Raw genomic sequence first — 18,671 nt, forward strand, 5'->3', positions numbered from 1 at the left:
CACAATAACTACAGGTAAACATTTAGCAAGCAACATCATTAACTCTCCATTCATTGTATTTGTATTATCAGACGCATTGGAAATATGTGTTAGAATAGCAGGAGATTTGCCCATACGTTGTGGTTATGTTCTGTCATCACCCTGTCATAACACAAATACTTAATTCCACAACAGTACCATCAAAATCCACCTGCTTGCTCATAACCACAAAATGAGCACTGAACTCACTGAAAATTGTCAGAATGCTACCTTAGATCGATGTAATCAAAGATTTTGCAAACAAGATACTGATTCTATTTTCCATTTCAGGTCGTGTGGGGCTTTTACAAAAGAACACCACACAGGACTGAAGTGATTCTGAATCCACCCACAGTGTCCCTGATGAGACTGATTTGTTGTGCTGGAACAGCACAGTGAAATAGCTGTGATGTCAGCCGGCGCCTCATCTGTACGTCCTGCCGTCCATCTGTCCGTCCATCCAAATGAGTGTGAACCATTTAGCTAATATCACTGCAGAGAAAAAAGATGATTGGCTTGGACATGTGAGATATAAAGAGACTGGATGGCCTCTTTATGTAACAAAGGAGCGAGATGAAGACAAAGCAGCGATGAAACAAAAGAAAAGAGAACAAATCTTTAGTTATAAATGCAATCCACGACTTCTGTTGAACTATGGTGCCTAAATTTGAATGATTATGTTATAAACAATAAAAACGAATCAAATTTTCTTTTTACACAAACGTGTTTTGCTGCTCTTAGATTTTTGGAGATAGTAAAATGTTTGATGGCAAACTTTGAATGAATGCTAAATCCTCAGCAGATGTCAGATAGTTTTAAATCTGATTCGGAACACAGCTACCCTCTATTTGTGATTAACTGAAGAAAGGTTTATAATTGTCATATGAATCAAAGTTTTTAATTCTCCATAGAAATCATGGAAGACCCATCTTGTGAGCTAAAGAGGAGCGGGGCTGTCCTGTCCTTGTTATCAGCACACAGTATATTTGGGAGCATAAGTGCACATAGAATGGTTAGACCACAAATTCCTGAAGGCATCATTAAAGCTGAACAGTATATGTAGGTTTTGGAGTAATATAAGTATTACTACATCATGGCTCCTGGGAAAAGAATATGGAAGCAAACTAGGCTACCTGCAATCCAGACCTGGTACCCTATGAAATATTTGAAGCATCGGGCAACAAAAAACATGGCAAAAGAGGCGACAAACTGTTGAGCAGCTGAAATCTTATATCAAGCTAGAAAACATTCACATTGAAAAAATCAAATCAGTTAGTCGCCTCAGTTTCCAAACACTTACAATCAGGGATAAATTTGGCATATGACTGCTTGTTTACCACCGTTCTTATTGTAACTGAGCAATTAAATGAACAAATGCCATTAAAAACAAAAGTCCCAGCATCTCTCTGATATCAGTGAACCACATAACTACATGGTAACTTATGTTTAAAACTGCTTTCATATTATCATATATTAGCAATAAACAGAAATCACAAGACTTGTATTATGTGGACAGTCTGCTCAAAGTTAATTGTGTGTTTACAGCAGTATTGCCTGATACCAAGCAGCACAGTCTGTGCCTTGTACCAATTTCCAGAATGGAAGCATCATTTGTCTGATCCCAGGTGAAGTTTCAAACACTAAAAGGTATTAAAATGTACTGTTTTATGTTTTGTTACACAATTTTTCAAACACAAATCCACACTTGTATACTGTTGTATGTGGTACAGTACAAAAAAAGATAATCATGGTCTATGTCCTACCATTAGCAGGTTGCCAAGTCTATTCATGTTTGAATCTCTATTAAAAGATGTGCTGAGGGGGGAAAAAAACACTCAAATAGTGTAAAAAAATCGCCAGAACTATCACAAACAACCCTAAAATGTATTTCCTGTATAATAGAATATTTTCTTTTTGCGTTTGATATCAGGTCCATTCAGCTACCTTCATTAATCATTACAAGGTATGTGACACATGTTAAAGACTATCTTTAAATTATATACAAATAAATGCGGTGGGACAACATGACTCAAAGGTTCGTTCTTGTCACCCACCGTTATCTTTGAATAGCACAGTCCAGATTCATTGAGTGTTATGTCTTAAAGCAATAAAGATACTATCAATATGAGAAGCAAAAATCTTCCAAAAACAGAGTTTATTTCTGCTTGTCTTTGCAGCTGTGCCACTGATAATTACCACAAATTCTATTAACCTCTGCATGATGACAGCAGCGTCTCTGGTCCTCCCCAGTCTTTAATATCTCCTCTCAGTCAGCAGATGACCCCCCCACCACCCTTCATCCTCCTTCTTCTTCTCAGCCATGATGGCACGACGTGAACCATAATGCGATCAGCCGGGAGAAAAAGTAGATTACACAGAAGTCCATGGGAGAAGGAGCTGGTCTAATTGACAGCAGTGATTGGAGACAGATCCCTACAGGAAGAGGAAGCTGATGGAGGAAATATCAGTTTTATTATGTTGATGTTGACGGAATGTACGACGGTAAACGTTCCTATGGATGTGAATCAGGCCACGTCACCCCTGCGCTCAGGATGACACAGAGGTATGAAGGCTCTTTTAGGTACTTCAACTAAACATACTAGTGCTGAGTCTATCACATCCTGACACAATTCCTGCTGATATTAGTTATAATATTGTGCTCATGAATGTTGAACCAGCCACTTAAACTGATAATAGTATGTCTCTTTCTGAACGTGATCTAATAAGTTCTACAATAAGCTCTGCTTTGTGTGCTTTCTGTGTGCACACAGTGACCTGCTCACCATACACAGAACACAGCAGATGACATAGATTTCAAATGATACCCCTATACTGGCATGCTGTCTGGCTACAGGCTTGATGTGAGTCAAATTAATTTGCAGTAATCTAATTCAAGTTACTACACTACAGTTATTAGGCAAATTGAACGTATTAAACTGCTCCTGGTTGAGTCAAAATGTTCTTCAGCCTGAAACATGAACAAAGGAACAAAATTTTAACAAAGGAAAAAATGAACATTTTCTCTGTTTAAGAAACAAACAAAAAAGGCTGCATTCCTCAAAGGATTGTTTATGTAACATAAAGTGTTACATTTTTGGCCTTTCAGAAATATCCAATGATCAGTATGGCTGCCATTGGTCCAAATTACTGACATGGACATAGGCTTATGCTAAGGCAGCAACCACAGACTCCAAAATGTACTTTATCTCAGAAGGAAAACTTGATTATCCGGACACATGAGATCCCATTCACCGTCGACAAAGAATGATGCTTTTGAAGAAGGCAGCTGTTTGTTGGATTAAAAACATTAGAGTCACTCTGCTCTCTGGAGTGAAACACTTATGTAGACACAACATCAGTTATTCATCATATGCTCCAAATCACAATCAAGAATGGCCAACAAGTGCCTTCAAGGACTGAGGTCAGACACGAGGAAACTTAAACAATAGTGATTTATTGACTAATAACTTTGTTACAAAGCAATACAATAATTTAATTGCACATTTAAGCTCAGAACGCATAGTCGTGAGTTCACAAACCCTACGACTGTGCTTAAAATCTGGGAGGTACAAGACAATAAAAATGATCACAAAACCAAATCTTTCTCACATGTCTACATGATTCCACATCTAAGAGAACCAGAAAGAAACAGAGCTATTTGTCCTCCTGGGGCTGGCCAAAGCAGAGCAAAAGTTGACATAAGAATAAAAATTTTACATTAGTCTACAGAAGTGTTAGTTGTGGTCTACCAGGTCAGCTAAATATGACTACTCTTTGTCAGGATAAAAAAAAAAAAACTCCTTTTCTGCCTGTGAAACAAATTCCAGCAGCATTTCAAATTGTTCTTTTGAGGACCGACAAACCTTAGAGGGAAGAACAGTGAGGAAACTTTCTCTGACTTTTCATGTATGTGTGTTCTCAGTTCTACTTTGATTGCAAAAATGTATGGAATAGCCAACCGAGAGTTCTGTTAAAGTAAATATTGTAATGAGACAAATCTATTTTAAGTGTCATCCTAAGCAATTGGAATGAGGTATAATTTTTCATTTATTTGTTTCGTGTTGTTCATTTACATCTCTGACCTAATAGATGAGGCGAGAGCCTTTTGTCTCATAAATTGTCCATTAAAACATGGTTTTGAGGACCAATGGGAATGTAAAGGGCTGTGGCTGGCCTTGTCCAAGTGACAACCCAGTCCAAACCCAACCCTTAAACTACTAGTAAGAGCTAATAGAACAACATGGAACTAGACAGGTAAAAGTAGGACCAAAGCTTAGTTTGTAAAGGTTTACTTAACTTAATAAAACTATACTTTATTAAACCCTGATGGTAAATTGTTTTGCTGCAGTATAAATGATTGTTATAAATAGATAACAAAATCAAATTAAAGCAAAAGTATACATAGTATACAAAGATACACATTTATGTACATATACAATTTGGGAGCGCATCGCACTCTTGGGTATTATTGAGGGAAATATATTGTACTGAAATGGCATTGAGAAGGAAAATAAATTGAATAGATATTATATGTTGCTTCTACGTCTTCCACTTCTGCAAGCCCTGCAACAATTTTACACTTTTGCAATTACCACAACGAACTTATAGCATACTATTACAGCAAACAAAGACAGAGCATATATGTGTTGAGGATCACCAGTGGAAACCAATTTTACTTTCTAACAGTGGATGTGTTTCCAATCAGAGACTCTGCGTCACGACACTCCCACCGGCCGGTGTGATGAGGGGAATCCCCTGGCTTTCTGAGTGCCTCCTTTCCACCACATTATCCAATTAGCAAGCCACAGAGTGACGACTCTGATGGCAGATTACTGCTAGCTGCTTGACGGGCCTCATTTGAGTCTCTCTGTCGCTCTGGCTCATCTCTGTCTCCTCTGAGTTTATGTGGCAGGTGGAATAAAGAGGCTGAGATGAGACACAGACAGATGATAGAAAGAGTATGTGAGAGAGGCCACGTGGAGGACGAGAGGGACCTGACAAAAGATGGAGAGGAGTGGAAGAGAAAAAACGCAGGGAGCAAAATGAAATTAAGAAGATGTGCACCACATTAAAGCTTATCAGTCTTTATTTTCAAATGAAGACTGATAAGCTCAAGGTCAAACACTTCATAGCACAGTTTTGAAAACTCACCATGAGATGTAAAAACACAGTTTTAGAACAATGGCTCCTTCTTTTGTTTTCACCTGTGCTAAATATTGTCATTCATTTACAAGCAGTTTAAAACCATTTTGGACAGTCAACAACTGCTTTATTACACTGGAAAGTACATACTCTACAATTTTCTGGTTATTGTCAGATTTTTCAAATCCTTTTGTGGAAATACATATAAATTTAGTAAAAACAGTGATATTTATTTAGTTATTCACATAGTTTTAGTTATTCACCTTGAGTCACTTGATGTAACAGAGTAGCAAAATAACATGAAATCCTGAAAATCCTGAAAATGCATAAGGAGTCATACGTCTTTTAAGTGCAAATCACACTGGTATAGTCTTCTGAGTTTTTGTTTTGTTGCCAATAACATGTTAGGAGATTTTTTAATAGGAAATCTTGATCTGTATGTGTACCATAATGCACATTAACAGATGTACGTGCATCAATTTATTTAGCTGCATGCACGTATTTAATTCGTAAATGTACTGTGGAGAAAGGAAAAGTTCTTTGAAAATATTTAGATTTCATTACAATGTAAAGACTGGACTACTGGATCTGCATCAGTGTGTGCTACAGTATGAATAGCTCTCTCCACAGTCATATGGCAGGCGGTTGCAGTCATTTGAAACATCGTGATAGGTGCCAGGGTCAAACTGATTTTCTTCTCCCATGAGGGAAACTCTTCCTGGCTCAGTGTGGACCCCGTTGGATTTCGTGATGGATTGCCATCCGCAAACAGAGGAGATTAGTTAGATAAATTAGAGCCAAACTCCCCTGCTGGTTAAACCTGGTTTACTGTAGCAGGACACAGGCTGCATTCAAAGCTGAAAATGAAGATGAGCAGTCAACAGTACCAGATGAAATCTGGGAAATGAGCAGCATTTGTGCCCCAACACAAATGTCATAATTACAACACATATCCTCCTCACTTCCTCACTGATGAACTGCATAATAGCATTCACAGAGCATGCCATTTTTGAACGATTAACAAGTCTAGTGTACTATACAGCATTAATGCTTTAGTAAGATGGAACAAATAGAAACAATACAATTGTTTATGGAAAAAATTTGAGGAAATATTTTTTATAAAAGCCTAAACAAAGACTAAACAATAAACAAAATGTTTTCTAGATGGTTTGCTATCAGTCCACTCATTGATTAATCGACTAACAGTTTCAGATGTACTTGTACAAACTGGTGGGTAATTTTCAGATGAAATATTATACATTTTATACAATATTTCCTTATGAAATGTGGTAGTGGAGTGCAATTATTAGGCATAAAAGTTCAAATATCTCTAAAATGTACTTGAATGAATGTACTTATTGTTACTCTCCCCTTCTGCTCGCCTCACTAACTCATGACCGTAACTCATTGATCTTGTGGCAGTGCGTTACTATCTCATGGTCAGTCAAAAATATCTTCCCCCACCACTTTTGCCATCTCTTAATATTTGTCTTTATACTGGTCTTTTTTCTGATATAGGCTACCTGTGTTTTGAGCTCTGATCTTAACAAATCACAAGGCTATTGTTGATCTTCTCAGAAAGAGAGGAGACTCCTTATGTGTATCTCAGGTTACCATGAGCTTATGTATTAAAACAGTCTAAACTGTGATATCTTTGTCCATTTATCTGTGTTTCAGTCCGGACAAACACGCCTACGCTCACAAACAGAAACTCATCTTTCCATTGCACCTTTCACTTGTTTTCTCTACTTCCCCACACATACACACAGTGACATGCTCCACACACTCATCGGAGCTCCGCTCCCTTGAGATTTCTTTAATGGAGGCCTTTTTTTTTTTTTTTAGTGTGTTTGCCTGCTGTAGAGATCAATTAGACCACCAGAGCTCTTCATTGCATCCTAAATTAACTAAATACATAAATACATTTGGACTAGATTCAGCCCCATGGCAGACATTGCACAAAGCAATGCCATCCTGAGACTAATTGGTGCAACACACATTCGTACACTCCCACACACACATCTCCATCATTAGCTCTCATTAAGTAGCCAAACCTACCCATAATGCACTGGGGGCTGGCTCTCATGAGGACCAATAAGATTACATAGCTTTGCCTGTTCGGGAAATGGTATAATCTATCTATCTATCTATCTATCTATCTATCTATCTATCTATCTATCTATCTATCTATCTATCTATCTATCTATCTATCTATCGATCGACCCGTCTAACTGGTGTGAGTAATAACATCGTAATGGCCGCATCCCATTTTGGCGCTGTCCTGCCATTATGCATGCTGGGTCACCAGCATACCTGAGTCATTGCTGATGTATTAGTTGCAGCTTGGCCTTTCTGCAGTGACATGTCAAAATGTGCTGTGAGGGGTCTTTTTTTAGTGAAATCACAAGATTTTTGAGGAAAGGGGGTCTTACAGTTTTTCTCTATTGGTTTGGCTCATTTCTTGAAACAGAAATTACATTCTCAAAACTCTAAGATCATTTGGCATAACACTCTTATAGTTCAGCACAACACCATAAACACCATAAACACCAAAAACATGAATATATTAACCTGTGTATTATTTGAATAGCTTAGTATTGAATGTACAATAACAGAGTAGCTATGTTTATACACGGTACTAGGCCCTGTTAAATATAAAACACAATTGTATGCCATATAAATAGTAGGGGGGTCCCTGCTCCAACTCTCCATCAGTTTGGGGGTCCCTGGCCTGAAAAACATTGAAGACCCCTGCCATAAAGAAATGCAAGAAAATAATGTTGTCCTCTGTGATCAGAAAAATAAAGATCCAACCCTTATGTGTTCTTATAATTGAGATAAAGCTAACCTGCAAAAGCACATATCTCTCTGAAAACTGTTCACCCATACTTCAGACCTGATTTCTTTCCCATGTAAAGAGTCACTGCCACCCAAATTGCAAAGATCTTTCTCAATTGCCTAGGCTCATTTCTTGAAACAGACCGGACGTTTTCAACACTCTTTAGTACTTTTTGCAAAACTAAACTGAATGGTTCAGCAAAACACCATGGTTCACCAGCAAAAGCTCATATCTCCCCCTAAACAGTTCAGCCATGTGTCAAAATGAAGTTTCTTTCTCATTCAAATAGACAGTGCCCCCAAAATGCATTGTCCTTTTGGCATTGTGTGAGCACTACAAGTCAAAATGTTTAGATGTTTTGTCACTATGGCATAGGACTACCTAACAGAATACAATAGTGTATAAAACTGAAGGAAAAAAGTTTCACAGTAAGAGTAGCCTCAAAGCACACACAATACACTCATACCAACCATTTTTATTTACACAAATACTGTGAAGTACGTAACTTCCATTCAGTATAGTATTGTAGAAGGAAAAGAAAAATATACATAGCACACATTTACTGTAATATAAACACAAACAAAAAACAAGGAAAATTATCTGGCTATGGATGATGACATGATCTATAATTGTGGCCCGAATTTCATCTGGGACAGCACGGTGTCTTCGTGCTCCTCGGCCTCTTCCCCCTATTCCACCACCACACATCCTCACTCCTCCTCTTCTTCTTCTTCTTCTTCTTCTTCTTCTTCTTCCTCTTCCTCGAGCAGGAACTTGCCCTTGTTCATTTGCTTGGCCTGGTGCCTCCATGTTCAGAAATTGGTCCTGGTCACGCTCTTTATATAGGCCTACATGTTTGGCAGCACTCACAATCATGGACAGCATCTGTCAGGTAACTAACTATGCCTACCATTTGATTGGTCACCTGAGGTGCTTGAAACTCCTTCTTCGTTACAGTTTTTCTCGATTGCTTTGCCACATTTTGCACATCATGGGTCAACTTTATCTAATGCTCACACCTTCTTTGCACAGCAAGAGTCCTCTCTGGTGAATCAGTTAACTATTTCTCATTGCTTTCACACAATTTTCTTTGACTTTTAATACACTTTTCAAAACAGTTAACACACTTCTCACAAAGAGACACGAAACATAACTGATTTACCATGGCAACACATTGCAGACACTTAGTAGCAGCCAATTGGAACTGCTCTCTCAATTCTAAAAATTCTCAGCACCTGTGTGAACTCTCTTTGCAAAACAAAGCAAGTAGTTCTCAACCTATACTCTGTGACGTGGATGAGAACATGTGGCCTGATCGTCAGGCCCGTGTCGACAATGTGTAATTTTCCTGTATTTTTATTTTTTTCATATTTACAGGGTTTCATTTCATTGTGTTTCATTTACAGTACTTTCTTTTTTGAGAATTGACCTTTGTTGTACTGCATATTGAACCCTGTCATTTTGATTGCTTACAGTATGTGCATGTGACAAGTACTGCAAAAAATATTTTTCTGTCAGAATCTTGTCAGAATCTTGCCATTTTGTACACAGTAGAACAAATGTAAATCAATGGTGTTGACAGGTACTTCAGCAATACAAAAACAGATCTACAATATTTTACTGTATACACATTTTTTGATTTTACTGTAAATACTCTGTGACAGTATATTTCTAAGTTATATAACTAAGTTAGAGTGCTCAATACAAAACCCAAATTGTAGTATGTTGTCAGTTGTAAAATAGTCAATACTATGAGGGTGTTGAACAATAGTTGATATTGATAGCTGTAGTTTCAATTTTGTTATCCATTGTTAAATAAATGAGAAAACATACATGTTCAATTGAGCACAAATTGTAGGTTTTGATGGAAAAGTTTGGTTTTGATGGATGTGTGACAAGTTTTGAGAAAGTGGTGTCATTCTGCAAACATCATAAAGTGTTTTGGTTATTTCAGCTTCTGTTAAGGGCTTTGTGTGAGCTGTTTTGAAAAAGTAAACTGTGAATGGAAAAATGGGCCAAAACGATCGGGAAAAACTGTAGTAAAGTTCTAGTTTCACCTGATTGTCAATTACTGTCATGAATTTATCAAATGTTACATGAGATTCTATATGGTATTGATGGTATCATGTTCTTGGCCCATTTTGACAATTGAACAGATTATTGTGCATGTGATGACTTATACAATGAAATCATGCTGACATATTTTGGATGGAAGAACCATTAGACCAAGAATAAACTAATCAGTTCAGATCACCAAAATCTATTCACTTGGAAATTGTGCTAAATGTGCTACTTGTACTTAATCTTTTGCAGAGATGCACTGAAACAATTGACACATGTATTAAGACAATTGCAATTTGATGAAAGCAATGAGAAATGCCATTCTGTTGTGAACAATTGCGAGGTGGTTTGGAGATTTGTCCATGTTATTTTGATAATGTAATTTCTGTTTCAAGAAATGAGCCAAACCAATAGAGAAAAACTGTAAAATATGGATAGTATGTTGTAAATTTCACCATAGACAGTTTGCTTTTATTGCACAAAGATTATCTTGAAGTTTAGTAGCTTTCTGATCCAATGACTGTGGGTGTACCGTATATGATCCCAATTTTGGGAAGATGCTGTTGTTTTTGACAAAGTATAGTCAACTCACTGTTATTACTTATGCTTTCCTGCAGCATAATAAGAGCTCTAATCACTTCCCTAATGCACTGCATTATTCTAAGATCACAAGTAAAGAGATAAAGCTACAATTACTAATTTACAGTAATTTTTCAAAGGATTTTACAAAACATAGCCAACAATACAGTGCACGCTCTAAACGAATGACAGGCTTGGAAATGACTCAAAAGGACCTTCTCTGATGCCGTGTCGATCAAAACATGAATATTATGACCTTCACACAATTGCATTTGATTGCGTGAGTGCATCTGATGCATTTATAGACTGTATTTTGCATTCAGTACTTGAACAAGTTCTGTGATGGACTGAATATTCTTGGCACATTTCAAGACACCAATTAAAAGATTCTTCCTTGAAGCATTAAGCCATTTCTCTCAAAGTATGATCTCTACCTCTGGAGTGCGACTCCCTCAATGTCCCTCCCCGGCCAACTTCAGTGCGTCACAGTTACTCATGGATGCTTTTGCAGCTCTGCAGTAATGAAATCTGAGCACCTGTTATGGCAGGATGACCTCACTGAAAACAGCCAACATACTGCAGCTAAATGAGTATAATAAGAAATCTGTCGTGAATGTTGTTGAGCAACAGCGCTGTAAAGCCCTTGTTTCATGGAAAGGCAGCATGAAAAGGGCCAATTTTACCCTGAATAATAACAGTTTATCCAATAATTATTCTGTTTGGCAACATTTCTGAACCATGCATTTTAGTAGTACCTCGCACTATTATTGCAATTTTCTATAGTTTTTGCTCTGGCCAAACATATTTCTATCTCTCAAGAGGAGACTTTTTTTCTTGTAATTCCAGGAAATCTATAATATTAAATGATGCTGACATGTGAAATATCTAAAAGGTTGAGAAGAGTTTAGATTTGATTACTTGGTAATCTGCACATCACATACCATAAAGCAGAGGTCTTCAACAGGGGGTCCGCGACCCCCAGGGGGTCTGCGGAGGTACTGCAGGGGGGTCGCGAAATCTTTGGTTGATTAGACGATTTTTAATTAATTATTTATTTTTTTTAAAACTGTTTTTTCTCACAAATTGTGTGCAAACGTGTGCCATCCACAGATGGTTTGAGGATTCATTGTCCCATCAACATGCATGTTTAAAGTTAAAATATGTGGATTATTTGAATAGCTCAGTGTTGTATGCAAGATGTTTGTTTATAAATGGTAGTGGCACGGCCACCTTGTACCTTGCACATGTTTAAAATAAAAACATGAATATATTAACCTGTGTATTATTTGAATAGCTTAGTATTGAATGTACAATAACAGAGGACCTATGTTTATACACGGTACTAGGCCCCGTTAAATATAAAACACAATTGTATGCCATATAAATAGTAGGGGGGTCCCTGCTCCAACTCTCCATCAGTTTGGGGGTCCCTGGCCTGAAAAACGTTGAAGACCCCTGCCATAAAGAAATGCAAGAAAATAATGTTGTCCTCTGTGATCAGAAAAATAAAGATCCAACCCTTATGTGTTCTTATAATTGAGATAAAACTAACAGGAACCACATTTTTGAAAAAGGCATTGGCTTTTTTCTCACAATTTTTCACAAGTTTCTTCCTGACGTATTCTTCTGTGTCTGAAACTAATGGCACCTTGAATCATCAAATTAAGCTTAAAATGGGGCCATTTTAACTCAGAGAGGGAATATTGAAAAACTACAAAACTGATATGTTTTATCAACTTGACTCAAACTTGTGAAGACACATCACCTTTTTGCGTTGTCCATCTTTTCCATTAAATAGTTATCATTTTTATATAACAGTGTCTCACTTTATTTCTTTCTCTTCCTCTTCGTGACAGTCACACCTCAGAGAGCTGCGCTGATATCATCTGGGAGAGTTGACTCAGTCAGATAATACCTTGTTGTTGTGGCACATCCATCACATCTGTGAGCACCAGAGCCACCCAGACTCCTGATTTCCAGCAATAATATAATTTCTCATTGGATTGAATTTGATTTCATGATACAGTGTCCGTCAACAACACTGCATCAGAAATTCCTGTTACAACCTGATTTTATTCTAGACAGCTTTGTTGCGTAGGATAACCATGCATATTAGATCAATAAGGAACGTTTACTGTAAATATGTTTTCTAATAATTATTGTTTTTGATAACTAAATGATTCACTTCTTGTGGTAAAACCATATTATTCAAATAAGCAGTCACACAGTATCGTAAAAGAAGAAATTAATTCAAAATAAAACCTGTTATATTTAAAAGAGCAGAATAATGCTTTGAGTCTAAATCTAAGTGTGACTTTAAACAGATTCTGGCAATTATTCACTACTTCCCCATCTAAATATCAGCCTATTTATTCCTAATTGGGGTGACAATTACTCTCTCTGCTACATTTATTAATATCCTCCATATTAAACTATGTTATCAAAATGTTATCTGGAAGTCAAGTAAACTTTAATGGATAAAAAGTGTGTGTGGCATTGTATCAAAGCCTCTCACTGATTATATATATCATCTACATTTACTTACAGTAATCTACTTCATTGTTTTGTATTTAACTTAATGCCATTAATTTAGCACACTGCTCGAAAAGTATTTACCCAATTGCTATGAATAAAGGAGTATTTTCACTCTCATAGGCTGATCTGCATAAATAACATGATTGCTAAAACTCAAACACATTTTCTGGAGGATGTTACTTTCAGTAAAGTATTTTTCTGAGCTGGATACTGATCCCATCTTCTGACTTTTATCATAAGAAACAGCAAAATAACTCGCATAAAACTGGTGGATCGCTAAAGAGTAATCTGCTCGACTCCTAAATAAACAATAAACTAAACACTGAGATGGAATTCTGAACCACAGTTTTGCTCCTTCTCCCCATTTGTATCCATTGGCTTGAAAAACTTTTACTATATTAGGTGTCCAGTCGGAAGCCAGAGGAACATCGAAAATGATAACTTGTTGAATTAATCGCTTTCTAGATTGTACACATCTTAATTAACTAAGCTTAATCACAGTTCTTTATGTAAAATACCAATTTCTTTGCTCCACATATCTTATTAATATTAATTAGATTGTACAATAAATGTACTGATAATGAAAAAAACTTATATTGTTGACATTTAATAGATAGACACTTAATCCACCACCAAACAGAAATTGCAAATGAGTTTCTTAGTTTTCTGTCAACAGAAATCTGTTAGATTATGCATTGACTCTGAGACTCCTGGTCTCTTACGTGACATTACTGTAGTATGTGTGGCTTTGAAACTTTATGCCTTTGGGAATAATTTCATGAACACTCTATTAGAAAGATACTCAACACAGGCATACATAGCTCTGTTATCATACAACCTGACTCGTTAGATAGATTTTGTTTTGAAAAAAAGCCTTTCCAAAGTCATGGAATGTCTTTCTTTTTATTTAATTTGGCTAAATATATGCGATATTACAGGCATGAAAAAAAAAACCTCCACTTCCCCATTTTGGTCTATTATCCCAATGCCTGCAACCATCTTCCTGGATTGGAGGGAAAAAATTATTAAACTATGAAGAAGATCCTGGAGTATTAGAGTAAAAACAGATAAAGCAACAGAACCCCCGCAAGACTTATTTCAGAGCATGGGCCAGCAACATCAGTGTTTTTGCTGAGGCATCTACAATTATCCAAGAGGATAAAATACCAAATTAACCCCAGACACAGCCTGTTCACCCTGCTGCCATCTGACAGGACAGATGTATCTACTGCAGTACCACCAGACCTCAGAGCAGCTTGAGGCTGTGAGATTACTGAATTTATCCACCATATTCTACCTACATTAAAATTTGGTCTATATATTTGGCAGCTGACATTTTTTTTTATGAACAACAGCTCGTGATGCTATCTACCATGTCAACAGAGCGATCCTGATGAAGGCAGCCTATCAGCTTCCAGCTCATCCGTTCCTTGTTGCTGATTGGTTTAGTTCTGGAAGGAAGAGGATGTCGGGACAGCAAAGATGTCCGCGCTCATTTGAAAACCTGCTCTAGCCAAATTCACACTTTGGCACCTCAACTAACTCGTTTTTATGTTAGCACGGGTGACGGCGTTGTGCTCAAGCAAGCCTCATAGAAAGAAAAGACGAGGACTCCGCGACAAGAGCCAGACTATTCCTTATTATCAGGTTTGTGGCTAATTTTCTCCCGGCAAACGCAGAGCTAGTTGAAGCTAATGCTAGCTAACATGCTAAGCGAGCCGCTGACAGCAATTGTCCTCTATGGGACTTTAGCTTTAGCACTTTAAGTTAGCGTCCGATTCGCAACTGCTAATATTTATTATTCTAACGTAATACACATTTTAGATGACAGTCAATTTGGTTTCTTGTGAGCTCTTTTTCAGCTTAAAGATTCCGGTTTACTTGTAGCAATGTGGTATCTGTCAGCGTGAATAAACGCATGTAAATATAAGAATAATCGCTGGGAGTGACTGATTTGAGCTCGCCTGGAAAAATGCCACTATCCAACGTTATTCAACAGTCTCTAATGTTGATATTACTCTTAATCAAAGGTATATGATACAAATGTTTTGGCTTCAAGTGTGATTGAAGCTAAATTACAAGTGTTAGCTTAGAGCTACTGCCTGTAAAGTCAGTACTGTGATTTGATAACAGCTGTATCCAGAATTGCACAACCGATTAGATGTCACTGTAAACTCCATTCTCAGCATTTGTGAACCAGAAGCTTTGAGTGTTTAAATTGTACTTATTTAAGCTGAATATTGGTTTGGGTTTTGCTTAAGATTGTCACAAAATATGTTTACAGGTGTGCCTTTTGAAGGGATATTTTTTCAGTTAGCATAGAGGAGACCTATGTTTTCATCAGTTCATGTGGAAATTTCGCTTTGGTGTCAAAGACTACATGCATTCAAGTCAGAGCATAACATTGAGGGAAGCCACATGGTGCTGTTGAATGGCACAGTTTCTAGTCGATTGTTTCTTTGATAAGATGTTAGGTGAAAAATTTGTGCAAAATATATAGTATAAGTCTTGAAAAAATTAGGGTTCCACACTAATTGCACTACATTGGTTAATAAAATTGTGGAGAATATGTTGAAAAGTTACCTTTAAAACACACATTACAGCAGAAAAACCATGCTTGAGCAAAGCAATAAATGCTGGTAGACAGTCTTTTTCTTCTTATTTAGTTTGTTTGGCATCAGATACTTGAAACTGTCATTATTTGGACACAAATAAAGGCATTATTGGACTGGAATGCTTGTAGTAATCTTTATGTCCTTTTGTATTTCGATACAATATTACATAAAAACTATTAATCATTTTTCTGGTAATTAACCTACAGTTTTAAACAGTTTTACAGTTCTACATTAGTAGACTGGAATACTTTCCTAATCTTTTGCTTCCAATAGCATTTGGTAATTTTTTTTTTCAGTAATCCATTTCTCCTCCCCTCTCAGCTTTCCTTTTGCTTTTGTAATGATTATATCATTACAAGCGTGAGAGTGAGCATCTGATTGAAAATGTCAAACTTATCAGACCATTATTTTACAGATCTCTAATTTCTTATTGTTGATTAGCCTATTTATCTATCCTCATCCCCCTACTCTTCCCAGAAATAATGCTGAAATCTGGAACTCATGTCGGAAGTCGTGTATGAAGAGACAGCCACGATGATCGCCGCAGGGGAATTGCAGTCGTTTGTCCCGTTTGGCCGCGAGCACTGCAGGAACCATCCAAATGCCTTCAACCTGCAGCTCAGAGAGCTCCAACCTGCCTCCGAGCTCTGGTCGTCAGACGGTGCTGCAGGCCTGGTGGGGTCCCTGCAGGAAGTCAGTCTGCAGGAGAGAGAAAGGGTGAGATTGCATGGCTTTTAGTGTTGATTCTAACCCCTATCTACCCCTATGCCACAAACAAATTAAGGGAAATAAAATTCAGTTTTTTAATTTTGTGTTATTGCTGCAAAACGTTTTTTGCATTTGCAGTTTATATTCCTTCTATTTGTTTCTCAAAGTAATTCAATAGATGCAGTATTGCGCCAATTTATTTAGCATGAAAGTAAGACTTTATGTGTAACTTAGTGCAGTTTTTAGATTTGGCTCTTTGGTCCTATTGAATGTGTTTGAATGGCAGGAATGCTGGCAGCTCAGGAAGGGCTGCACAGGAGTCAAAGAAGAGGATGTGGAGTTTGAAGAAGAGCTATATGCAGCAGGAAACGTGGTTGTATGGAGTCAGGGCAGTCGGATACAAGCCTCCAGCGTATACAAGGCCTTCACCGTTGACAGCCCAGTACAGCAGGTCTGTTGTATGTAGAATGCTGTACTTCTGCCTGAAGGCAGTTATGAGAGACCATATTAATTCCTTAGCTTCACCATAAGAGTTTATGGAAAATTTAAATGGCAGCGCCACGCGGAAACATTTATGTTTCTAGTTTAACATTTTCTATGTGCCAAGATAGCTTTTGTTTTTATGTGCTAAAAACATTTTTTATGCTCTTTTCTAAGATCAGTAGAATTTCACAGTGATTGTCTAGATTTTTGCCGTCCTGGATTTGACACTGTCTTGTGCTATCTGCAGGCTTTATGGTGCAACTTTGCTGTTTCTCACAACAACAATGATGGTACTGTATGATTAAAGATGTTTTGTAGCAACCCTCATTTCAGTTTATCCTGTCTTTTGTGGTGTACATCTGTTGAATCATCCACGCATATTTTAATTGTTGTTTTGCAGAGGAAGAAGTGGAGCACTCAGTGTGTATCATCCAGAGTAGCTGTGTCAATGTTCACACTGTGACTGGGAAGGATTTCATCTCACCGCTACCATTCCAGGTGAGCAAGAGACAGACACTGGTGGGAAAATTTCATGTCTGCCAGACGAGACGGGTCAGCACATCAATAAACCAGAAAATGAATGTATTCATCTGTTTGGAAAGTCTGTCTTATTGTGCTTCTTTGGGTTGATCATTCGTGAAATTAGTGATCTTCGCCTTGACTTAAAAATTATCTGGCCAACTAAGAGAGAACATTCAGATCACTGACAATGGCCATGAGCCTCATCCATTTCAGATGTTTGTGTTTAATTAGTTGTTTGTTTTAGACATTGAAGTTTGACTTTATTTTTTAAACTTAAATGTGTGTGTTTGTGTGTACAGATGCTTTTATCTTTTGAGTTTAAACTGCATGCAGATATGTTTTTGAGAGTCGATACTGTGTTTTTATACATGCACAAAATACCAGTCAAAAGTTTTGAAATACCTACTCATTTTGAATGAGTAGGTGACACTATATATTTAAAGGTTCCATGTATATACATGTGATTAATGAGATTGTTGCACAGAAAAAAAAGAAACGGAAACAAAGCTACTTCTGGGAAAATTTAAAAAGTAGAATTAAAAGGAAGGATGATGTAACACAAAAGTAAACATGCCTCCCAAGTTGTTTGTTGCTGGTATGAAATTCTGTGTTTGTTTCTAATTTCTAAACATGAAGTTGTTTAGTAAAGACACTGAAAGGTAATTTCTTTATACTTTATACTGGAAAAGGGGATTGTAGGTGGGATTTGCAGAGTGTCCAAAAAACTAATTAATCATAAAGATTCTTAATATCAGTTGGACATGGGAATTATAAGCATTTCCTTTTTCTATTTTTAAAGTCTCCAAAATAAGTTGTTGCAGCTTCATATTTCCTGTAAGGTATTGCAGAAGCTCTCTGGTTAACTTGTATTGCTGGCGTTTGTTAATGTTTTGAAATGCTTTTATAGCTGTTGGTATGACAACAATGCACAATAACATATGTTTCATGTGTTTCTCATCTTCTTTCTTCCAGGTTTCAAATGTCTGGTCGACAGAGTTTGGACTTTTGTTGGAACGGAAGAACACAGTAAATGAGACGCAACTCCACTCCCCTGGGTAACAAACTAACACTGTACACTCACTAACTCATCCATACACAAACTGAAGGTAAAAAGCTAAATTGTTTAGATTAATTCAAAAACCCACATGAAGCGATTAAGTCAAACCCTA

The 18,671-nt window shown here is 37.1% G+C and overlaps 1 protein-coding gene across 3 annotated transcripts in view; it reads left to right on the plus strand.

The window, feature by feature from the left end:
• The first annotated feature begins 14,643 nt into the window (after positions 1–14,643).
• anapc1 (anaphase promoting complex subunit 1) overlaps positions 14,644–18,671 on the plus strand; it is a 46,470-nt gene continuing 42,442 nt past the window's right edge. For all 3 annotated transcript variants that reach the window (XM_075479794.1, XM_075479803.1, XM_075479811.1), the window contains exons 1-6: positions 14,644–14,821; positions 16,267–16,506; positions 16,784–16,948; positions 17,228–17,270; positions 17,381–17,478; positions 18,475–18,557. In XM_075479794.1, the coding sequence (XP_075335909.1) occupies positions 16,291–16,506; positions 16,784–16,948; positions 17,228–17,270; positions 17,381–17,478; positions 18,475–18,557 (605 nt within the window). In that variant the 5' untranslated portion in view covers positions 14,644–14,821; positions 16,267–16,290. The remainder of the gene's footprint in view (positions 14,822–16,266; positions 16,507–16,783; positions 16,949–17,227; positions 17,271–17,380; positions 17,479–18,474; positions 18,558–18,671) is intronic.

Source organism: Odontesthes bonariensis, chromosome 2, assembly GCF_027942865.1.
Source record: "Odontesthes bonariensis isolate fOdoBon6 chromosome 2, fOdoBon6.hap1, whole genome shotgun sequence".
Classification (NCBI taxonomy): domain Eukaryota; kingdom Metazoa; phylum Chordata; class Actinopteri; order Atheriniformes; family Atherinopsidae; genus Odontesthes; species Odontesthes bonariensis.